Raw genomic sequence first — 24,914 nt, forward strand, 5'->3', positions numbered from 1 at the left:
TGTTATTTGGGAAGTTCTTTATTCACAATCACAAATGTAGATATTTCAGTACAAAATTCTCTCTGAATCAGTGGGTGAATTCTTCTGTGGTATAGTGTAGGTCTTTGAAATGTGTTAATAAGAAAGCCCTTCAACAACTTCCTTTGTGTTTTCCGGCAGTCTGTATGCCCTGTGGCATCATGCATCTTTTCACGTTAGTCTTATTACTAGACACCTTTACATGTATTTATTTATTTATTTATTCATTCATTAATTTATTTTTTGATTTATGTATTTATTTATTTTTCTTTCTTTCTGTCTTTCTTTCTTTCTTTCTTTCTTTCTTTCTTTCTTTCTTTCTTTCTTTCTTTCTTTCTTTCTTTCTTTCTTTCTGTCTTTCTTTCTTTCTTTAGTTATTTATCTGAGTAAAAACACTAATGTCGTTTTGGCCATTTTTTCCTTGCTATGCGTGGGCTTCTAAAATCGTTTTAGATGTTATAAATCGCTATGTATGTGCTGCGGACGTAGGAATGAACCTGACGTAAACCGAGAACCGTAAATACTTTGAGGTGAAGTTTGCTGCTGTTTATTTAGCAACCAGTTGGAGGCGTCAGTATCACATCCTGTTTCCCGTGTCAAGCTGTACTATTCAAGCCTTGACATTGCGAAGATGGAGGCTGTGTAGGGTCTAAACCCAGCCATTAACCTGCAGCACTAACTGCGCATTTTTGAGACCTGTTATGATATCTCCATTTGGTCCAGGTAAGGAGAAAACCTTCGTTGCGTATGAGTTAAACGGAAGCATTTCGGTTTTGTTTGATTAGTGAGCGTCGATGACAAGGCTAATGTCAACGAAGGCGCTAACTCGTCGAAGCTAGGTTGCAAGTAGAATAAACTACAGCGTTGCTTTGGATAACTGTTATGTTAGATTGTGTATTCGCTCGGCCGAACCTGGTCTTGTTTGGACCGTACCGCAGATGCCAAGCAGCGGCTATGCAAGCGAGCTAATCATAGATGTTGTGATGTTCTTGCTAGCTAGCATCAGAAGGCTAATGGTACCGTTTCCTGGTTGCGATTCTGACTCGAAGCTTAGCATTTACTGATAATTACGACCCATTCACTGCCGCGTTCGACTATATAGAGACAAATCAACAATTATTTGTATATGTGTGGCGTATGAGACATGTTTTACGCGCCTCGGTTTACTGTCAAACGAAATGGCATACATATCAATTAGCATACAGTATTTACATTCTGTCATGCATTTTTGTGTGTGCACAGTGTTCACCCATGAAGAAATGGCACTTTCCTGAACTGTTTCTCACTCGTAGCTGAATTGGTTTAATTTGGCATTGAACGGAAACACTTTCTTTTGGAGCTTAGTAATTGTGAACCACCATACATTGACTGATGACTTACAGATATACTATATGATTGATTAACAGAGGTGACTACTGTATTTCCATTGGAAGACACAATAAACCTGTTGGAGTAATCAATGCCCTCCCACCACAAATGCTTATAGTTGTAGATACAGTATTGATAGATCAAAGCCTTAAATATAAAACAGAGTGTGATTCCAAAACACTTATCTTACACTAATATCTCGGGGTGTAATCAAACCTGATTTGTATCAAAAAGTTGAATTTTATTTAAAAGATTTGAGCACATCGGTGCACAAACTGATGAATAGGTTTCAATATTGTTTGAACTGGCTGATGGCCAAATAAGAAAGCTATAACTCAATATATGTTGATGATTTGTTGTTTCTTTATATTTCATTTATATGAATAGTTGGGCCTTTGGAGTGCATTTACAGTACTGATAAGTGAATTAATTAATATTATCATCTACTTTCTTTCAAGAAGAAACTCATACGCTCTCTGTAATGGAGTCTCCCTCTGAATCAAACCTGATTGAATAGTTCCATTTTTACATGTACTGTTCATGAATCGTTTCACACCCTAGTATCGAAATTGTACTAATACTAATATAATTTCAAACTTATCTTGCAACATTATTATTATATACATTTAAAAAAAAAAAGCCTTCAAATTTATTCTGGGGTGCACAATATATCGAGAGAGAAAAATCACAATAACGCGATATTGGCCCATGCAATATGCATATCACAAAAACATGCAATAAGTTTCCCATGTCACTTTTTACTATGAAACATCGTGGTTGAAAGTCACCCTCTTTTTCACTCCTGCTCACTCGCTTGTTACAGACACACACACACTGATAAAACAAATCCTTTGGATTTACTTAATGATAGCATGTACATCAGTTGCGCATGATTAAAATATGTTAAACTAACATGTCATTTGATTATTTTCAGTTTCACATTTTAATCATGTACTTTTTCTAAAGTGGCACGTGCCCAAAACATTTTGCAGTATAAAGTATGAGTCATGAGAGCCATTATCGCTTGGCCATCTAGCATTTAGCCCCGGCAGGGCCACACAAAGAGAATAAGTAAACTTAATTTTTTTAAATGATGTGTCATGTTAAGACGTTTCAGCGTGCAGGGCCAAAGAGGGTCGCAAATACACTTTTGAAACCCGTTATCCGTTTGAGAGTTCGACAGCAAAGAAAAAAATATTTGTGAATACTTGCATCAATAATTATTAATTATTAGTGCTGTAAAGTATTCTTTAATTTCACTGTTGAACACTCAAATGGGCTTCCGCCTACTGATTATCTACATTAAGTCTGTTTAAGGTACCTTGGGTAATTACAAATTCACCAGTGAGCGTGTCTAATAATCTAAAACGCTAAATCCGATGCCGTGTTACGGCAAACACTTTTTTTTCTGCACCACAAATCAAACAAATAGAAAAACTGTATGTACAGCAGTAACTCAACATGCCTTTGCGTGCTGCTTGATGACTGACAGCATATTCTTAGGCAGTAAAAGGTGGAAAAGCTTCCATGCCTGCACGTCGCTAGTAACGACTTGTTGGCAGCATGTATTGCTGATTATTGTTTGCTGGTCGGTGTCTGACCTTTTAAAACCAAACCATGGAATTACAGTTCCCTCTCTTTGGCAGCAACTTCTGTTTGGGCTCTGTTTCCACTTTGTATCTGCCATATTGTTTACATCCATGCTCCTCTAGTAGCGTCGTGAACAAATATTTGAGCATCATTTTAAAATGCTATAGCAAAGTAGCATTAGTTGTAGTAGCTGCAGCTACACTGATCTTCAATTATTCTTCATATACAGTATGTGGTGAACTTTTAACATGTGCGTCTGCAGGTGTGGGCATGAGGTGCGAGTAGAAGTGCAGCAGACGTCGGCACCATGTACTCGGAGTGGCGCTCGCTGCAGCTGGTGGTGCAAAGCGACCAGGGCCATCTCAGTGTTCTGCACTCCTATCCCACCACTGTGGGCACCGAGGTGGCCAACGCTGTGGTCAAGCCGCTCTGCACAGCTGTCAGCCCTGTAGCCACGGAGAACATCCTTAAGACAGACAAAGAGGTGAGAGAAGAATTTTTGTATGCATTGCATTGGTTAAGAACACCCTGGGAAGTCTGCCTTCAGGGTGTCCAAAACATATTCATTTAATAGTTGGCCCTATTAACTGGTTTAATCAAACGGCCTTTGAAAAAAAGTCAGACGGCTCTCACTAATCTAGGAAGAGTCAATTCAGCCGCCATGCCGCCACACGCTGCCATGAACAACTTCAAAATAAAAATACCACAAGTTGGCTGTCAGGGCACCAGCCAAAAAGGCTTAATGTCGAACCCGGTACGGCCTGTTTATTTATATATTATTATTATTATTTATTTACGGCATTTGGTACAACTGTGGTTGTTGTGCTCTATATATGGAGTTGAGTTGATTTGTGTTGGCATACAAGAAAATGCTTTGTAAAATGCTGGTGGAAATCCTGACACTGAATAATCCTATTCCACTTGGCCTGGAGGTGTGAGGGCTACTTTTGTTATAACAGGAGAGCGTTGCGGCAAAGCTGCAGTAATATAACTCATCTTTGGCAGAGTAGAAAAATGTATGCCTGTGAGGATTGCTGTTATCTTTCTGTATATGCTGTTGTGCAATTTTTCTTTGAATATTTGTTAACGTTTTGTACTGCAGCATTGATTCGTTTGATTGTTTAGCTTGTCTGTGGAGTTTTACATTAATGAATGATTATGTGTTAGCATTTAGCTAGCAGAGACAAAATTTAAGACAATTACTAAAAATGTTGAAATAAATTAAGTTTTCCACAATATAATCATTTAATGGGCTCTTTGCACAGCTCGACTACTTCCTGAACTTAACAGTACACCACTCCTTTTTCCTGTCTTTCATGATTGACATCACTGATTAATCCAGGTGTGTCTGTGGCCATTGTCGTCACGGTTACTGAGGTCAGGCACACCTGGATTAATCATCTTGTCCACTCATGAAAGACAGGAAATGAAGGAGTGGTATTGGGTTCAGGAAGTAGTGGATTTGTGCAAAGAGCTCATTATTTATTGAAATACACCTGTAGCTGCCAAAAGGCCAATCTACACTGTACCACTGTTTTTAATCAAATATGTTTGTGTGGCTACTCGCTCATATAAACTTGCCCATAGAACATTTAATTGAGCTTTGCCCTCAGTTCAAGTACTATTTTCTGTGATTTTAGGTGTGCTTTACGTTTGAGACTTTTATTAATGAAAATGGTTTGGCTCCCAAGGTGAAATGGACCATGGAGGTGTTGTGTTATGGCCTCACCCTTCCCCTCGAGGGTGACACTGTCAAGCTGTGCGTGGATGTGTACACAGACTGGATGATGGCCCTTGTGTCACCCAGAGACTCAATGCCTCAGCCTGTGGTCAAAGAGCCCAATTTGTATGTGCAGACCATCTTGAAACATCTCCACAATGTCTTTGTACCAAGGTGGGTCCCAAATATGTCTTGACCATTTTTGTGTTGGTTGTTGATGTTTTGTTTTTTATGACTTCATGGGGCGGGGGGCATTTTGCCTTATAATGAACAAGAAAGGTGGAAGACTGGTTAGCACGTCCGCCTCCCAGTGCAGAGGACGTGAGATTGAGTCCGGGCTTTGGCCTTCCTGGGTGGATTTTGCAATCTTTGCATGTTCTCCCTGTGACATGCATGGCAGGTTAATTGAACACTCTAAATCAGAGGTGGGCAATCTCGGTCCTCGAGGGTCGGAGTCCTGCAGCCTTTGGAGGTTTCTCACTTCCAACACAAGCTGATTCCAATCAACAGGATCGTTATCAGGCTTATGCAGAGCTTGCTGATGAGCTGATCATATATCAGCTGTGTTGGAGAAGGGCAACATGCAAAACCTGCAGGACTCTGGCCCTCGATGCCCACCTCTGCTCTAAATTTTCCCTAGGTGTGATTGTGAGTGGGGATGGTTTTTCGTCACAGTGTGCCCGCGATTGGCTGGCAACCAGTTCAGGGTGTACCCCGCCTACTGCTCGAAGTCAGCTGGGATAGGCTCTGTGACGCTTGTGAGGAATAAGCGGTTACGAAAATGGATGGATGAACAAGAAAGCTGAAGAGTAGACAGGAAGCAGGAGAGAGAGGGAATGACATGCAGTAAAGGACCTCTTGGCATTGGATAGATGCATGACAGACATATAGTAAACATTAAGGTGTTTGCTGAATGGTACTGCCATCTAGTGGCATTCATAGGTATTGCTGGAAATGTTGTTTAGTGTTACACAGCAGTTTCTGTTATCTTCAAAAAATATTTGTGTTTCTAATTTGTGATATTACTCATGTTATATACTGAGCATAAATTTAATTTGTGGTTCTCTACATATCATCACTCCGGTAGTGCTGTACTGTATGTGGTAACATTACATAACTCACGCACACAAAAAAACAATTATATGCTCACTGGACTTAAGTTATTTACTAGATTTTCTGATGTCTCGCATGATGGCTTGAACTCCAAGAATAATTTGACTTGATGGAATGGGTAATGCATTCTCATGTGGTTTATATCTGTAATCACAGAGTACACCAGAATTTTGCAAAGCGCATCCAATTATGCATAGAAAATGACGGAAATCATGTTGAAAATATAATCAACATTACAATTAAAGAAAATTGTTTTAAGAATTAAGTGTTTTTTTACCACGTACCGTTGTAGTGTAAAATATATGGTCTAATCTAAAAATGTCATCTTAGAAATTGTGCATGACCTGTGTTAAACGTATCTTTTTTTCCTCCAGGCCTGAGCAGCACAGCCTGAATCATATCAGGCTATGCCAGCAAGTCCTGACTGCCGTCCAAAAACTAGCACGAGAATCTCTTTGCATGGTCAGGGAAACCTGGGAGGTGTTGCTGCTCTTCCTGCTTCGTATTAATGACACTTTGCTTGCGCCACCTACCATCGGAGGTAATTACTGTACTTCCTCTACATGATTTGATGTCCTGATTAATCTATCCACTATTCAGGGGAGAGACAGAACCTTTCCAAAGATGAGGTTTCAAAATGAAAAAAACCCAGCCTTCTTAGCGGAGGTCATAAACTTGCATTGCCTTACTGACTACTACAACATCCGAACTTGTTGTTTACCAGTGGGCGTGGCAGAGAAACTAGCAGAGAAATTAATGGCCGTGCTGTTTGAGGTGTGGCTTCTGGCGTGCGCCCGCTGCTTTCCCACGCCGCCATACTGGAAGACAGCGAGGGAGATGCTGGCCAACTGGAGACATCATCCGCCGGTTGTAGAGCAGTGGAGCCGGGTAGCCTGTGCCCTGACCTCCAGGTTAGTTAGGCAGCAAAGTCCCATTCGTATAGAAACATTCACACAAAAGTCTGTGAATGTTTATCTCCCAAATCCATCATAAAAAACATTAGGGTCCCTTTAAAAGAAGCTCAATTGCTCTGTGGATTCAAGCTATAGATTCAAACAACTAGAAAACCTAACGCATATGTTGGCAGAGGCGTTTGCATAGTATCTGAGGATTGCTGTAATTCATTAATTTGTTTTCTTTATTTCTTAGGTATTTTTTTATTTATTAAATTGCAATTTGTAGTTATAAAAAGTCATTTTAGCTGACTTAACATATTTACTACTCTTCAATATGAGGATCTTAAGTGTCCTGTATATGGGTACTATAAGGGCATTGTTCTTTTTGTCATCCTATATTCAGACTTCTGCGCTTCACCCATGGACCTTCCTTCCCAGCTTTTAAAGTTCCTGATGAGGATGCCAACCTGATCCCTTTAGAGATGGACAATGACTGTGTGGCACAGGCGTGGTATCGTTTTCTACACATGCTCAGGTACATGAACTTACCCCAATGTCAGTGCATTCTCCACCCTGTATGAAATGCATTTTCTCCATTGGGCCTGTGTTTGTGTTGGGAGTGACAGAGGAGTTGTTGTGTAGACGGGGAACTCAAAGCTTCTCATAACTATACAAATAATTATTTGTGCTGGGGTACCTCCTCTGTACAGACGCTCCCCACCTTACGAACGAGTTACGTTCCGGACGATCGTTCGTAAGGTGAATTTGTTCGTAAGTTGCTTCAGTGCTATATTTTGTATTATAATTTATGTTTAAAGCCTATATAAGTATATTGAAGGTTTATATAAGTATGTTTAAGGCTTGTACAAGTAACCTGCATTGGTTTGTACTGAAAAAAAATTAATAAAATGGAGAGAATACGTACAGTACTGTACTGTACTACGTATGTTAGAGAGAGAGAGCGAGACACACACACACACACACAGTATGTACATGTACGTAATAAGATAAATAAAATGAAGTTTAACTTACTTTTGGAAGATGTACTCGATGCTTAAGGAGATGATGGAGGAGGAGGAAGAGGAGGATTTTATATCATGAGAGATTCTTCGTCGTCGCTGGAATCGGCTTCAAAAGTTATTTCCTGCTTCATGGGGACCGGCGTTTCTTCCTCCTCCTCCTCGCCACGTTGCTCAGCCTCCAATGAGCTCTCACAGCGCCAATCGTCGGTATTAGCGGCGGAAAGAAGCACTACGCGCAATACAAAATCTAACTTACAGCATTTCTTTCCAAACATTTTTCGACATACTGTACGCGCAGAAATGTTCGTATGTACCGTTGTTCGCAACTCGAATGTTCGTAAGTAGGGGAGCGTCTGTACTCTCCTATAATTGGATAATGATTTGGACTGTGCGCTAAACCTAAACCTGTATCACTCTGATTACATAATCCATACTAGTCAAGAAATAACGTAACATTTTCACATTATGATGCCATATAAAGTACACAAAACCAAAATACTTGTTTTCCTTAAAATTTTCACTCAGTTTTTTAAAAAAACTGTTATATATGCTGAATGAATGAAATGTCCCATTTCTATCCAATCACGAGTCATGGCTGTTATTGTACAGCTTCCTTTCAGGCTGTTGTGGAGAGATTCCCTAAATAATGCCATTGCAATTGTATATTTTGTTTCTAGCAACCCAGTGGACCTGAGCAACCCAGCTATAGTGAGCACCACTCCAAAGTTTCAAGAACAGTTTCTCAACTCCAGCAGCATCCCACACGAGGTGGTGCTGCACCCCTGTCTCAAACAACTTCCCCAGATTTTCTTCAGGGCCATGAGGGGCGTTAGCTGTCTTGTGGATGCCTTCCTTGGTAAGAAGATGAGAATATAGATAGTGCTGTGCGAAATCTTACCAATTTTCAAATGTTCGTTTTTAACATTTACATGTACAACATCATACATGAATGCATGTGGTATGAATATCCTTAAAACCTAATAAACCATTTAACTTAACCAGGATAGACTAAATCTACAAGATATGCAAGGCAAAGTTTTCCATTTTTTTGTAATATCAGTTACTTTAGCTCTTCCTGCGTAAAATTCAAATGTCCGTTAAATCATCAGACTCCATGCCAGTGTGTATTTTTTTTCTCTACGCTATAGGTGTCTCAGTTGAAAAGAGAGATGTGCGGGAGAGGGTGTTCTCTTTTTGTCCAGTGCTGCTTTCTCATGGTACAGACACCAGCTGCCTTGTTGTATAATATGGGCAAATAATAACGTGGTCTGCTCATTGGTGATGATGATATTAACAACTGGAAAGGAAGGAGTTCCAGACTTCCTTGCAGGTGCATCTGTAACACCTGCAGGGGCTCATATGTGGGCAAGCAAAAGTCAATCAGGATGAATATCAAGCACCTGTGATTTGGTTCTAACCAATTGTCTTTGCATGTTAACAAATTAATTCTGCCTAAAAATCAACTCACAGATTCCGTTGTCACATTATTCCCGTTTCTTATTACGGCAAAAAATAAAAATGCTTTAAAAGTGATTGTCATCCTTGTTTTCATATCACAGCTATCGGAGAAAAGCACTGTGTCATTTGAACTTTCTGTCTCATCAGGCATATCCCGTCCTAGAGCTGACAGTGCCCCGCCCACCCCGGTCAACAGAATGAGCATGTCTCCGCCCCCCTCCATTACCAACACCACGCCCCCTCACAGCCGTAAGCAGCGGCACACGGTTGTCACCAAAACTACAAGCAAGAGTTCGACTGTAAGTCCAAATTATGCCCAGTGTTGTGTGATTGATTTTTATTTTGTTGTGCATATTAAATTGGGTTTAATGTCAGTCCCTCATTAGTGGTTAGCATTTTTCACTTGTGGCAGTAAATGAATGAGATAAGGAAGGCTTGTTGTGCGCCCTCCTGCCGCATCGGTCTCTTAGGTCAATTTTTTTTTGGGGGTGGGGGGTGCAATATGTTCTATGTGCCCCCACCAGTGGAAAAAGCCATTTTCAATAGTAAGAACATATATTTTGTCTATAAATGTGATAACTTAAAATACCTTTAAAAATCACTGTCCACTGAAGATGACATAACCCGTGCTCAGGAAACAGGTAATGAGCAATCATGGCTCTGTTTGTTGACCAAACCCAGCAAACAGGTGAGCCGTGATTGTTCGCTACCTATTTCCTCAGCACAGGTGATTTCATCTTCAGTCGACAGCAAGTGGAAAAATTAGTTTTTAAAGGCAATAATTATGCATGGAAAATAATGGTTATCAAACTAATTCTTCAAAATAGTCACTTTTTACTGCTGAAAATGTCTCAATGAGTCAAGTATCCTTTTAAGGAGATTAATCCAGCCATTTTAATCCATCTCAGGGGTTGGCCATTTTGACATTCTAATGCCCTCTGCTGACTTTGACGTCAATTTCAGTTGTCGACCTCCTGAGGCTGAAAATGTGTGGATTAATCATTTTACCTCTTATTCATTCGTTGACTATGACGTCTTCCCCATGCAGGGCAGTGGGAGTCAACCAACAAAAGCATCCCAACAGCAGCAGCAACAAACTTCGTCTCCAACCCTGTTGTCCAGCCCAAACCAGAGCAGTTGGGAGTCCCGTCCGCTCCCTGCCCCAGCGCGACCAAAAGTCAACAGCATTCTCAACCTATTTGGCCAGTGGTTGTTTGACGCTGCCTTGGTCCACTGTAAGCTCCACAGCGGCCTCAGTCGAGACCCCAGCATGACTGGTAAGGCATGAGACTGTACCTCACTCTGTCTTTTCCATTCCATGCATGGGCAGGTGGGTGTTTTGCTGCTGGCCAATTAATATGCCTCTTTTTGTGTAGTTTTCTGTGGTTTTGGTGTCTTATTTTGATCTGTATGTTGTTGGGATATGCTTTCCTTTTTCTTTCACAACCATTGATTTAGAAAATTTTGTTGTGCCTTTTTGTGTGTGGAGGGCTTGGTTGGAAGATTATCATCAGATTTGAATCCATATACATCGCCCAACAATGAAAATCTGACTACAAACCCTGTTTATGGTGGCCTATAAATTCAATTGGTGAATATAGGTGTACTTGATAGAGATTTTTTTTAGTGTTGTCCCTTCCACTCTTTTAAAAAACTTTTTTGTTTGTTTTAGTATTTCGTAGCACCTGTTCTCATCCACTCGTCCACAGTCCTCCAGACGAGGCAAAGCCTGCTTACTTTCAAGCTGTTTCTTGCCCCCAGTTAAATTTTAATTCAAAACTGACATAAAATAAGAGAGAATTTATTGTGTATTCAAAAACCCAAATGTTGTACGGGGCACGGACGATGATCTAATATACCGCGAGTTGGGCTGAACATAGTAGGGGGTATCATGCATCTAATGTAATGGATGTAAAATACTGTATTTCCTCCAACAGTGGTCTTCATTTACACAAATACAGAAAACATGTTTATTTAAAATAAGGTATCTATTTGAGAGGAGGTGCTTATTTGAACTAAATGTTGTGTATGGGTGGAGGTAGACACACTCCTGTCTGTTCTTTGGTGGACAGAACATTTTGTTTGATTCACAAAAGCAGTCTCTATTCAGTTTCTATTAATAATGCAGTCCTATGTAGAACTAATATTTCCTTGCTAAAGTTTCTACATTGTCAGTTTGTCACCTATGTTTGAGGCACCTTCCTGAACAGCATTAGCGCTTACAGTATGTGCCTGGCTGTTAAACCATGCTGATTGACTTGTAGGGCCACCAGCTGTGTGGTTACAAAAAGAACAATCTATTTGGGGTGAGGCGTTTATTTAAGTGGATGACTCGCGTGGCGATCAATTCCAGCACACTTTTCCTTCAGAGCAGAGGTGACATTTTGGGGATTATAGCATATGGTGATTCTAAGACCACAGAGTGACAGCATGCCTGGTACCTGCTTACTGCTTCCTCCCTTTCCCGTCTCTTTCTCTTTGTGTAGTTTCCTGTATACGCTCCTCCAGTGTCTGATTGTAGTGAGTCAATGTCTTTTGTAGAGAACAACAAAAACACAATTCATGCCTGAAATGAATTGGCTGTGCTTTGATTTTGTCTCTCCACTATTTCTGTTATCTTGCAGCCTCTTTTATCCAAATTCTCCTTTCTTATAAATCTTGTAAGTAGGAGCAGCAGCTTTGTTTTCCCTCACTTGGTTTGCGTTTCTTGACCAATCTTCCCGTTTTTGAGTTGAGTTGCGCCATGATCATCGCCATTACTGCCATCGTTTTATGTTTTCACTCATCATTCTCTCCCAAAACAAACAAACAAAAAAAAAACAACATCAGCCTTATCTCAATGTCTTCGGAGGTGATGGAATGATTTTTCACCAACTGACCACATGTCTCGACCATAACGTTGCCAGTCTGTTTTATTTATTTTTGTTCGGTCACACTAATCCTTATTTGGTTTCAGATCATCTCAAGTTCAGCTTCATTTAGTTGATTTTGTATTGTCTGTTTGACTTGAACTCTGGTTTTACTGGTTTGGTGCCTCAATGCATGAAGTGAATGATCTGTGTGCCCTGAGTGGTAGCCATTTAATTGCAACAACCAGAAAGCTGACACAGGGATTTTGTTCTGTGGGCTTGCAACAGGCACATTAAATTTTCCCTGTACTTGGTCACGTTTTATGTCCCTGGATGGCAGAACTCGGCAAACTCTTTGTGTCAGAATTCCCTCCATATTGTATGTTGTGAAATGATGTGTGTGTCTGGATGTGGATTGTCATGGATTAATTAAGTTCATATGGATGTGATAGGTAATTTTCTTTTCTTTAAATGGTTTTGTTGACTTTTTTTCTGCTAACATATAAGTTTGCCTGTACAGTATGTGCATGAGCACTAGTCACGTACATGAATAGCCACATTACAATTCAGGTTGCTTTCATTCTATCTCTTCTCACCCTGTGCAGCAATAGCCACACAAGTCGGACTGGAGCTGAGAAGGAAAGGTTCCCAAATGTCTACCGACTCAATGGTGTCCAACCCTATGTTTGATGCAAATGAGTTCCCAGAGAGTTATGAGGCAGGCCGAGCTGAGGCCTGCGGAACTCTGTGCCGCATCTTCTGTAGCAAGAAAACCGGTGAAGAAATTCTACCTGTTTACCTCTCCAGGTAACATCTTCTGGCAGCCTCAGATTCTCTTATCGTATGGCATATTTTTGCTATTGTCTATAATAGATATCATTCCCCAATTTGCTAAATTTTTTTGTCCACTGAAGCAAATTAGCAGTTTACCTCAAATTGACGCCTCCCCTCTGGGGAAAAAAAAAAGAAAAAAAAAGTAACAGGCAGAGGTGGTAGGTGGTTGTAATTCCTTTAACCATAACTGATACCACCACCATTTTGTCTGCAATACAAGCTGCCTGCTGAGCAGACATGGCATCTATAAAGCTGATGTTTTCAGTGGGCGCAGTACGGTATATTTGTAAAAATATATAGAAGCTGCTACTTTTTTATTTTTTTATTATTGTTTAAACTGTGCCCATCTCTAGGCAATATATGTGAGAAAACTATGTTTCCTTATTTCAAATCTTAGAACAAGATTGAGAAAATTCTTTTTTCCTACCCAACAGGTTCTACATGGTGCTGATTCAAGGTCTCCAGATCTCTGATTTCATCTGTAGACCTGTCTTGGCCTCCATCATTCTTAACTCTTCCTCTCTCTTCTGTACTGACCTGAAGGGCATCAATGTGGTTGTACCATACTTCATAGCAGCTTTGGAGACTATTGTACCAGACAGGTCAGGCTAGTACCATGTTGCAATAAGTTTGAAATTAATCAGAACTTGAATTATCTATCGGTTTTGTTTTTCTACTGGGCATCATTCTCATGAATATTTTGCTAAATTCAGGATATCACCTTAAGTTTCTTGAAGTCTACATGCTGTGGTCATTTCTATTAGGGAGTTGTCCAAATTCAAGATGTATGTAAATCCTACTGATCTGAGGAGAGCCTCCATCAACATTCTACTGGCCATGTTGCCATTACCACACCACTTTGGTAACATCAAATCAGAGGTAATTTGTAGCTTTTATTCATTTCCCAAATTTTTGGGGGGTGAGTGTTCTGCACAGTTCAATTGAGAGGGATGGTGTCTTTTCAAAGGTTCTGTTGGAGGGCAAGTTTAACGAGGAGGATGGATCGCCTCACGACCAGCCTGTGTCGTTTTTGTCCTTGAGGCTGCGTCTCGTCAATGTTTTGATCGGAGCCCTGCAGACAGAGACTGACCCCGCCAACACGCAGCTCATCTTGGGTATCCTGCTGCTATATCTTTTCTTTACTAAAAATTGGGCCGTCCCATTTGTGCTTGAATTTCAAGGCAATAAAAAAAAAACGACAAATATTCAAATTAACATATCAGTATTGGATAAAGTGTTTTAAGTGTTTGATTTTTTCCTATATCTAATCTGACTGAATTATTAAATTTTAATACATGCAGTATAGCGCTCAACATAATTGACATAAAACCTTGAGTTTAGATTAAAAATCAAAATTAGTAGTTGCAATTGTAATTGTTGTAAATGTAATTGTTCTTTTGTTTAACCTTGCTTTGTAGCCAGTGTTCCTTTTTTTAATTTTAATGTCATTTTTATCTGTTCTCCTTTTTAGGTGCAATGCTAAATATTGTTCAAGACTCTGCACTGTTGGAATCCATAGGTGTACAGACTGAAACGGTAGGTCTTAGCTCTCTGTTATGGCAAGGTTTTTTTAATATATATTTTTTAAGCTTATTAAAAAGCTGTATTTTATGGTATTGTGCTCAGAGTATTGATCCAGGCTTCTAATCCGCTGTTTCTCATCTTTCCAGGGTAGCATAGATGGCAGCCACGTTACAATGAGAAACCAGAGTCACAGCAGAAACAACAGTGGAATTAGCTTCACCAGTGGGGGCAGCACGGAGGCTACCAGCCCAGATTCTGAACGTCCTGCCCAAGCCCTGCTTCGAGACTATGGTAGGAGGCATTATCATACATAAAAGCACATTGTAAACACATATTTGGGAACACACACACACACACACACAAAATTGCAAGCATCCTGGCCTCGCGCCGCTGGGCAAGTGTGAGCAGATGACCTCCAATCAGCTTCCCTGCTTCTCCTTCCCATTCAAAGATAGATTTGCTATTAACTGCAAATTTCCACGATAAAGAATTAATTTATGCAATAGAAAAATCTGATAAATTTAACAGAAAAATCTGAGATGTAGATGATTAATACTAAGAAATAGAGATGCACCGAATATTTGGTTACCAAAAATTTCCGGCCAAAAATGGCCCAAAAGTGCATTTTAAATTTTGTGCCAAAATACTTAAATCACTGAAAACACCACATCTCAAATAGGATGTTATGATGAAGAAAGCACAAATTAGTTTTGCTAAACGACCATACAACCTGATATTTTTTGGTAATGTGATTCTGTAAGAAATTGTCACTACATAATTGTATTTGTAATTGTGTAGGTTCCATGGCATTGAATTTAATAAATCTAAACTGAAATACAAAATGTCAATATTTTGTCACCTGAAAACGTTTAAAGACATTATAATAAAAATATAAAGAAAATATTAATATTGTCCAAAGTCTTTCTGGTCGTTGTAGTTTTGTCTGAGATGCAAAGGTTCCTGACAAAATAGCCAGAATGTACTTCAAGTTATGATAGGGGTTGGCATCTCTGAAGCCATGAGAGCATGCACATCGCTTGGACGTAACCAGGTAGCTCGCACATAGACAAATTTGGCAAAGTGCATAAAATGATCCAGCCGAAGATTTTTAATATTTGGCCAAGAATTTCCATTTCTGCGCATCTCTAATTAATACATTACTTTAATGGTAACATGAAGATTGTTTGATGTCAAGTTTGCCTGCTTTCTCATCTAATTACCGTATGGAATTTACTAATTGAAAGTTTTTGCCCCCTTAATAGCTAACGTGGTTAAAGTGGTGTGCAGAGTTAAGAGGCATTGGATAAAATGCCTCTGTAGGTGATGGCAAATAAACTTGCTGTGATGCTGTGCTTTGTTGCAACTGTTTTCGGCAAAAGAAATGAAGTGCATGAAATGCTTTGTTTTTTGCTCCTAAAAAAAATTGCTTTTTCAATTGTACTGTAGGGCTGAGCAATGTTTACAAGATACTGTGACATCAAATGTGACAAACTGCACAAACCTACTGATACCGTATATACTTACGGTCAAACATTTAATAATGGGTAGATAACAACCATTAAATTTGTACTTCCTCTATTTGAACATGATTTTGTGATAGTTTACACACAGCAAAAAAAGTCCTTAAAATAGAGGCAAATCTATAAATGAGTTACATATTGTGTATACGGTTCTTTGGGACATCAGAGATTTTGTGTAAAAAAAGAAAGATGTAAAGGAAGTAATGAGGTTAAATGTCAGCATTGGCCTGCCCTATTTGATAACATTTACATTAATATCTCGGCCTGAACATGTGCAAAATCTGCTCAACCTGTATTTCCCCCTACCCCCTTTCTCTTCCATCTCTGATTTTAAGCACCAAGAAATGTGGTGTGTTTTCTATGCTGTGCTCTATTTGGTATTTCGGGCTGTTATATGTTTTAGCTCTTCCAGATACAGCGGCAGGCCTGTTGGTGCGTAGCATCCACCTGGTCACCCAGAGGCTCAATTCCCAATGGAGGCAAGACATGAGCATTTCACTAGCTGCCCTGGAACTTTTGGCTGGCCTTGCTAAGGTAATGCTATGATGAAACAAACGCAGGTAGTTAAGTTTGTTATACCACATTCATTTTAAACAAGAACAAGGGATGTGGTTTCCTTTCCTTTAAAAAAAAGTTTTATAGACAGTAGATGCACAGAAATAAAAAGAAAGAAAATGGTAAAAGCTATCTAACTTTGTTAACAATGTTTTGGAGGTTTTTAAATAATTACATAAACATTGATTATTACTTCCTGCTGGCTTAATGGTAGAGCAGGTGTCTCCTAATTATTATAACTCGTTTTCACTTTGAGTGAGAGAAACCCATAAGCGCAGTTATATGTTATCATTTTGTCTTCTGTTTAGGTCAAGGTCGGGGTTGACTCTGCAGACCGTAAACGGGCAGTCAGCTCTATATGTGGATACATTGTGTACCAGTGTAGCCGACCAGCTCCTCTTCAGTCCAGGGATCTTCACTCCATGATTGTAGCTGCCTTCCAGTTTCTTTGTGTGTGGCTCACTGAACACCCAAACATGCTGGATGAAAAGGTACAATTTTAAATGGAGCAAACTGAATTCTTAGATTCTCAGATCAGCCATTAAATTGCTAATATATTGTGTACTGTTTAGCTCACCTTTAACATAACCTTGTTTTGGATAAGGATTGTTTGGTTGAAGTGTTGGAGATAGTGGAGTTGGGAATCTCCGGCAGCAAGTCCCGACAGGAACAGGAAGTGCGACACAAAGGGGAGAAGGAGCATAACCCCGCTTCAATGAGGGTCAAAGATGCAGCTGAGGCCACTCTTTCATGGTGAGATACAATCTTTTTCTTTTCTTTTTTAAATACATTTTTCAAAATGCATCAGAGATTGGTTTGTTGTATGTTGTTGCATAATGTAATACATCTTAACCTGTAAATTAGGGTTGAATGAATTGGTAAAATAATTAAATATGAACAAAAATTTCCCCAAATAATGTATTTGTTTATCATTTTTGTTCATAAATTCTTTAGCAATTGTTATTAGATGAAGTTATTAGTTCCCCCCTTTCCCCCTCCGCATTTTTTATGTAAAACAACATACAGTATATTGAATGTTTTTTAAGATTTTGGGGGGGGTAATTTTTTTTTTCTTGTGCTGTTTGGTCATTCAGTATCATGCAGGTCTTGGGAGCTTTCCCTTCTCCTAGCGGGCCTGCCTCCACTTGTAGTCTGCTTAACGAAGACACCCTGATTCGCTATGCACGACTCAGCGCCACTGGGGCCAGTAACTTCCGCTACTTTGTGTTGGACAACTCGGTCATACTCGCCATGTTGGAGCAACCTCTCGGAAATGAGCAGAGTTAGCAATTATGTTCTTCTTTTCACCTTTGATTATTTAGAATACTTACAATTATTGATCAAATTATATATACCTCGGATGGGCTGAAAGTTGAATAGGCTTTGGCGATTCTCTCTCATGACAGACCCCAGCCCATCAGTGACGGTTCTGATCCGAGGGACTGCTGGCAGACATGCATGGACCATGCAGCTCTTTCATCAACCCAGAGGAGCTCGAGCCAATCAAAGGGTGAGATCACACAGAAAAATTGCCACTTTTTAAAAGGAGATCACGTCAAACCAGAATAGCATCAGAGCTGCAGTTCATACAATGACTGGATGAATGTGATGGAAACTTGAATTAATACCGACAACGAAGGCTTAACAATCGCATAAAAATAATACATGGGAAGAGGACCTTGAAAAAAAATAACCACATCAAATTGCAATAGGATTGATGAGAAAAAAGACATCACAATTAGATTATTTTTCCAAAATCTTACAGCCTTACTGACAACCACAATTGTCTTCATTTCAATTGTCTCCGTTCTCTTCCTTCTCACAGCAGGTATTTGTTGCCGAGGGCCGTCCAACACCAAACAACGATGTCGGGATAAAATACAACGTCAAGCAGAGGCCCTTCCCTGAAGAAGTGGATAAGATCCCCCTTGTCAAAGCCGATGTTAGCATTCCCGATCTGGACGACATTGTTAGCAAAGAGGTCAGAGAAGTTTCTGTCATTCAACTTGTGTCCACATATTGGCTACATCTCTCATTGGTTCTATCTAATTGATAAATTACTGCATCAACTTTTTGTTATTATACAAACTGTGGTGTGTTGTAATGGCTGGCAGGATGATCTGAGAACTACAAATATGCTGAGTTATTTCCCACATGTGCGTTATGGGAGGATTGAAGTCTTAAGTGCTGGCAGGGAAGAAAAAATTATAATTACTGTATCTGCTTACAGTAATTTCTGGACTATAAGCCGCTACTTTTTTCACTTGCATTCAACCCTGCGGCTAATACAAAGGTGCATCTTATTTATCAGATCACAATGGGGCGCACTATAAAGGAAGCACAAGAGTGTCAGGCAGCGCGAAACAAACCAAGCGGGCCCAAATACATTGAACAGAGATGTGATTTTTCCGCTAATTCGCGGAATTCCGCTTTTTTTATCCCCCCCCCCCCCCCCCTCAAAAAAAAAAATCCGATTTTTTGTATTTTTTTTTTAGTAGTTCATTGTGTATGCACATGACTCCGACAGATAACATCTTCTGCTATAACAAAGACATTTGTGGTATGCTCTAATATGAGTTACTTTTCATTTGGTCATGATATAATTATTTGTTCATGAAATTTGAACTCTTCAACATTATTTATGTGTTAACTTAGTAATCACATTAGTTAGATATGATGATATTCTCAGTGATAGTTTTTAAAAGCAAAGGCAGTCCAATGTTTTTGAATGTGACTGATTTTGAGTTGACTAAAACTGCCATTTTATATGGGATAGTTCAATATACATTGAAAATTTATGCTGTTGTTTTGTCTATTTCTTTGTCATGTGAGTGCATTGAAAGTACTTAAAAACACGGAAAACCCATGAGCTCCGGGGACCTAGCTGGGTGCCAGCGGCAACCCAGACCCCCGGCTAAATTTTCAGATAATTTCACTTTGGTCAAATCACATCCCTGATTGAAAGAGACAGAATGAGAGAGGGACAACTTGTGCCCTCATTATGGAAAAGAAAGTAGCGGGAACCCGGTGCGGCAACATTAAAACACGGTCGGGTGCGGCTTATATGTGTAACAAACTCGAGTATTCCCCAAATTTAGCTAGCGCGGCTTATGGTCAGGTGCGCCTTATAGTCCAGAAATTACTGTACATGGAAATTAGGTGGTGCTCTTGGAGTTTTACATCTTGTCAATTCATGAGAATCATTGATGCATTGAACACCACTTTAGAAAACTGCTGCAGTGTTTTCAGTCATTGTCAGATTGTATTTGCGCATTACAAGAAATGAGATTTTGCGCATGACAAGAAATGAGACCGGTAGAAGGCAAGGCAATCAGAGTCAATCAAATCAAATGTTGCAGAAGCAGCAATTTATCATGTTGGACAGTTTTGAGGTATGTGCTTCCAAGCTGCGAATACTTTGCAGAGGTCTCCATGCAGTGAGCTCTAGGTTTGGGTAGGCAGGCAGTCGCAAATTGAGACGCACACAGCAATTACAAATTTGTGTGTTGGCAGGCGAGTGTACGTATCCTAGGGTGACCATATTGCTCACCCTGACCTCGAGATATTAGATACTCCGATACAAGATGCCATACATCCAAACTATTTTAACATATGCCTCCTTTGTATGGGTAGAAAATAAAACAAAAAAACATTACTCTCTTTTGAAGTCTTAAATTTTTTGCCCTGCAATCTTATTATTATTATTATTATTATTATTTTTAATACTTCGAGCGGGGTTCGTATCCATCGCCTCATGGGCAGCTCAACACTTGCTACTCAGCTAAATTTCTGGGCCACCGTCAGCCAGTGCCAGCCACAGTAAATGTTGGAGTGCACTCTGTCTCCCATTTGCCGCACAACAAAAAATTGACAATTTCAAACCCGCCCGGAAAGAATGTAATAAAGGGAATATCTCCTGTAAAACAGCTTAATTCCTCACAAAATCAAGCTAGCAATAGCAATGCCAAACACCATGTAAAGTGAAACAGCTAGTTAATCAAAGCAGATCCAAAAAGCCAATCTTTGCTTTTGCACCATTCTTTGTGAAAAGTATGAATAATTATTTGTCCGTTACTTTGCTTAAGATCCGGTAGCTAAGGCGTTGGTCTCCCATCCTTCATAAGATGGCGTTTTCCCTCAAAAGGAAGGCGTGAAATTAGTTTAATATTCTCCAGAGTGGCGTCATCTTACTGCTTTGCACTCACTAAGTGTGTTTTGAATTCACAAATGCACTGCGATTACGTACGTTTGCATAGGAATAATGGGTTGGGTTGCTGTATTCCTAAACCTGATTTGTCAATTTAGTCATTTAAAGTATAAAATAATCTATTTGTCGTCTGATTAAATCCAATTACAAATAGTCATAACCACCGTTGTCTCATAACATTTCAACACTGGGAAAGGAGACCTCTGTTTTGAGAATGTGGTTTGTGCAACCAGACATATTGCATCCACCACAAGTTGGACTTGTAACTCTTTAAACATGTTTCCTCTCATCCTTCTTATCCAGCTGGAAGTTCAACATGACAAGCTTCGCATTCTGATGACCAAGCAAATAGATTATGAGAATACGTTGGAACGGCACAGTGAGGACGTCTGGAAGTCCAAACCTTTCCCTGACCCACAGATAGACTGCAAACCTCCTCCACCTTCGCAGGAATTCCAGTCAGCTCGCCTCTTCCTCTCCCACTTTGGTTTTCTTTCTCTGGAAGCGCTCAAGGTTTGTCCACTTTTCTGCTAAAATGTTGCTATACTTACCATTATCTATGTAGGGACAATATAGTTTCTCACATTTGACAAAATGCTATCCTTATGTAATTGTTACTTCATAATGACTTCACTTATATTGGTGAATTACTGACAGGAGCCCAACAACAGTCGTCTACCTCCTCATCTGATTGGCTTGGAGTCATCTTTGCCAGGATTCTTTGATGACATCAACTACCTAGACCTGCTCCCCTGCCGCCCATTTGACACTGTGTTTGTTTTCTACATGAAGGCCGGCCAGAAAAGCAGCCATGAGGTGAGGAATACTAATTACAAAACAAATGGATGAGAGTCAACATTTTACCACAGTCAAATGTCATTTGAACAATGAATGTAGTAACAAACAAGTAATGGCCATACTGGTTGTCTGATGATGTTTGTACAGGACTAACCTCTTTCCAAAACGCTTACCAAATAATGTGATCCCAAGAAAACCTTGTAATAAATCAATTTGACTGCTTGGTTATCAATAAAAAAACATGCTGTGTTGTTTTCAAAATGGTTCACTGTTACTTATTAACTGTGGAAGGATTTCAGTGATGCAACTGTGTCCTGAAGGAAACACAGAGGATCCAGCATAAATTCTGGTTCTAAAATGTCAGTTCTTGCAAAGGTGTAATCCACAACATACAAACATGTAGCCCACATAAAAAACATAACACTATGGGAAATGTAAAGTTAACGTTATGTTCCCTTTTGACATCAACAATCAACCTTTTTTTTTTATTAAGTGTGATGTGATCTTTTTATATCGTTGACATTTTTTCTTTCTAACTTAAGCATCACAGCACATTTGCTCATCCCACAACATAAAAATCTCACACCATGCATGTTGCCATATATAAATATTTACCCTGATGCCTTTGTCTTATTTCCAAATTGAACTAAAAGAAAATTGGCACTTTCTAGCGACAGTTTTTAGTATGAATAAGTACTACTGACTCTACTCCTGTGCTATTTATTCAGATCCTGAGGAATGTGGAATCATCAGCCAGCGTCCAGCCCCACTTCTTGGAGTTCCTTCTGTCCTTAGGCTGGCCTGTGGATGTAGGGAGCCATCCAGGATGGACAGGACACCTCGATACTAGCTGGTCCCTCAACTCGTGCTCTGACAATGATGTACAACAGACTGGTAAGTTAAACGGGAACAACTTGTCAACATCAGAGATATGACAAAACTTTGAAATGTTTATTTTCTTCTGCAGACGAAGCAGCTACTCCTGAGGACACGGGAGGTTCGATGTTCAATGGGGAGAAGAAAGTTTTGTACTACGCTGATGCTCTGACGGAAATTGCCTTTGTTGTTCCGTCGCTAACTGAACATTCTGGTCAGTATTCATGCTCTCAAAACCAGCTTGACGGTTATCACTGTACATGTATGAAATCACAACCACACTATTTATTTATTTTTTAAAATGAGTGTTTTTTACCTTTTTGATCTTTCGTACTCAAACTGCTTTCAGTAATACTGGTTGTCACAAAACGATTGACATTTCATTGTCTAATAATACCACGACCATAGTTTATAAAAGTTTTTTAGGCTTTCTTTCCCACAACTTAAAATATTTACAGGTGTCTTAGCATTTCAATGACGTGCTTTTATCAGAAAATATTTGAAGGATCAATAATTACATTACCTCACTGAATTAGTTAATTAGGGGGGGGGGGGGTCGTTATATGTCATGCAAATGAGCCACTTCTCACCCCGCCCCTTCTATTGTGGGGGCACTGCTGAGTATGGCTTTGATTGCAGAGACAGGGGAGTGGTTTCTTGTTGAGCTCCAAATCTGAAATGGTGAACATGTACATTTGTGAAATCAACTATAAAATCTCTACATGTTAGTAAATTACAGCATTTTGATGAATACATTTAAAAACAAATAAGTTTTGATTATAATAATACCTGTGCAAGTTTACAGGAAGATGAGGATAAAAACTTGCTGTGGTCTTAAAAAGCTGTTTTATCTCACAGAGGAGTCATCAGTCCACAGTGACTCCACACTGGAGGCCGACACCAACATGGACCTTATGCCCAGCATACTAAAACAGCCCAATCTCACCTTGGAGCTGTTCCCTAATCACTCGGACAACCTGGAGTCTGCCAAAAAGGTGAAATTTGCTTTATTGAACAGTATTTTGGCAGGACTTTTTACTTTATGATATGTGTTTGTGTGATTTTCTGTAGCTGAGTCCTTTGGTAAAGACCAAGAGGTCTTCGAGTGGAAAATCGTTCCCACCACTGGGTCCAGAGACAAAAGTGTTTGTCGTCTGGGTGGAGCGCTTCGATGATATCGGTAGGCATGCTTGTACTGTAACTGGCTAGCAATTCCTCAGTCGATAGCTTTACACAAAAGTTTTGAATGTGATATCAAATTTGATCCTGTGGTCTTTATTGGTTTCTTGACAAGCACTGTTTGTGTTTTTAGAAAATTTCCCATTGTCTGATCTTCTTGGTGAAACCAGCACAGGTTTAGAAGCAAGTATGAGCAACAGCACCTCCTGCAGGTACTCTCAACATTTTACCACACAAATAGACCCTATTAACTTTAGTCCTCTTGAGTGTGTGTGTCATTAAGCCTTTTTGGGCCTTCTTGAACCGTGTTGTGGTAGCCCTGCCAGGACCGCCACTAATCCCGTGTAGTCATGATATAATACTTTGAGTTTAAATGATTATTTCATATTTAGTGTCTTTGTCTCGTATTATTTAAGACAGGGATTGACAGTTGGGGGGCACACCCGCACTGTGAGTGACCCTCCATTGATTAAAATTTTTTTTAAAAAAAGCTGTACTATACAGTAGTTTTAAGTTGTAATATCGCCGTCCACCACTAGACAACAATTACAGTAGATGCGGTTGCACCATGTCTTGATTAATGATATCTGTTCTGTACTCCAAGTAGGCCAAATAATTTGGGAGATTGTGAGTGACAAGCAGGACAAGCATAGTACCTAAATAATGTTAAATTTTTTAGTGAGTTGAACTTTGGGTGGCCCGACACAGTCATTTAGTAGCCCCAGGCCACTATTAATGTAGAACCCTGTCCTCAACTTTGATCGGATGCAAAACTGAAACTGTTGGTGCAAAGAAACAATTCAGCAAATTGTGTTTGGTGGTTCAACAAGAAAGGTGTTTCTTTGAAACAGGAATTGGAACATGCAGCTTGTGCAAAGTCTTGCTGAGAAAAGGAACTGTGGCCAACTTGCGACTTCTCTAAAGAGTGAAAATTGCTTCCAGGAACATTCAGTGCGCTCACCTGAAAGTTGCTGCTTGAAGAATGATACTAGAGTTGCCTCCTTTGCTCCCATTCTCCCAAGAAATTATTATTACAAGTGCCATTCAACTGTCTGATCTGATTGAATGACAGCATTGGGATGTGTGCATTGTTATGGAATTATTTTATATTTATTACATCTACACTTTGTCTGTTTAACTGGGGGGTCATCTACTCTTAATAGAACCAACATACTACGTTTCGAGTTATTAAAAGCATGCAATAAAGTAGTTTACACAGCGGCGTAAGAATACAGGGCACATTCAGGTACAGCTGGGCTTACTGCTTTTAGTTGGATTGGTTTATGAGCTAAAAGTGTTTTTCATACAAATATTTTCTGTAAATATGACTTTACTACTGCATTAGTGACGCTTAGTGAATGTGATGTAAGAACGGAACTGTCATGAG

At 39.6% G+C, this 24,914-nt stretch overlaps 1 protein-coding gene across 7 annotated transcripts in view; it reads left to right on the forward strand.

Moving 5' to 3' along the window:
• Window positions 1-601: 601 nt before the first annotated feature.
• The window catches only part of LOC144059691 (ral GTPase-activating protein subunit beta-like), a 28,822-nt gene continuing 4,509 nt past the window's right edge, over window positions 602-24,914 (forward strand). Inside the window, exons 1-30 of one of the 7 annotated variants that reach the window (XM_077578959.1) lie at window positions 602-741; window positions 3,239-3,460; window positions 4,668-4,870; window positions 6,184-6,350; window positions 6,534-6,720; window positions 7,109-7,240; window positions 8,405-8,583; window positions 8,876-8,944; window positions 9,333-9,484; window positions 10,234-10,462; window positions 11,810-11,845; window positions 12,640-12,841; window positions 13,303-13,470; window positions 13,633-13,747; window positions 13,836-13,983; window positions 14,340-14,404; window positions 14,539-14,683; window positions 16,316-16,446; window positions 16,776-16,958; window positions 17,072-17,220; window positions 17,562-17,749; window positions 17,874-17,977; window positions 18,293-18,448; window positions 20,978-21,187; window positions 21,332-21,490; window positions 22,201-22,366; window positions 22,440-22,562; window positions 23,207-23,343; window positions 23,420-23,528; window positions 23,661-23,739. In XM_077578959.1, coding sequence (XP_077435085.1) covers window positions 3,284-3,460; window positions 4,668-4,870; window positions 6,184-6,350; window positions 6,534-6,720; window positions 7,109-7,240; window positions 8,405-8,583; window positions 8,876-8,944; window positions 9,333-9,484; window positions 10,234-10,462; window positions 11,810-11,845; window positions 12,640-12,841; window positions 13,303-13,470; window positions 13,633-13,747; window positions 13,836-13,983; window positions 14,340-14,404; window positions 14,539-14,683; window positions 16,316-16,446; window positions 16,776-16,958; window positions 17,072-17,220; window positions 17,562-17,749; window positions 17,874-17,977; window positions 18,293-18,448; window positions 20,978-21,187; window positions 21,332-21,490; window positions 22,201-22,366; window positions 22,440-22,562; window positions 23,207-23,343; window positions 23,420-23,528; window positions 23,661-23,739 — 4,268 coding nt within the window. In that variant the 5' untranslated portion in view covers window positions 602-741; window positions 3,239-3,283. The remainder of the gene's footprint in view (window positions 742-3,238; window positions 3,461-4,667; window positions 4,871-6,183; window positions 6,351-6,533; window positions 6,721-7,108; window positions 7,241-8,404; window positions 8,584-8,875; window positions 8,945-9,332; window positions 9,485-10,233; window positions 10,463-11,809; window positions 11,846-12,639; window positions 12,842-13,302; window positions 13,471-13,632; window positions 13,748-13,835; window positions 13,984-14,339; window positions 14,405-14,538; window positions 14,684-16,315; window positions 16,447-16,775; window positions 16,959-17,071; window positions 17,221-17,561; window positions 17,750-17,873; window positions 17,978-18,292; window positions 18,449-20,977; window positions 21,188-21,331; window positions 21,491-22,200; window positions 22,367-22,439; window positions 22,563-23,206; window positions 23,344-23,419; window positions 23,529-23,660; window positions 23,740-24,914) is intronic. The other 6 variants (XM_077578968.1, XM_077578973.1, XM_077579000.1 and 3 more) reach the window with 6 other exon arrangements.

Source organism: Vanacampus margaritifer, chromosome 1 (genome assembly GCF_051991255.1).
Source record: "Vanacampus margaritifer isolate UIUO_Vmar chromosome 1, RoL_Vmar_1.0, whole genome shotgun sequence".
In the NCBI taxonomy this organism is placed as follows: Eukaryota; Metazoa; Chordata; class Actinopteri; order Syngnathiformes; family Syngnathidae; genus Vanacampus; species Vanacampus margaritifer.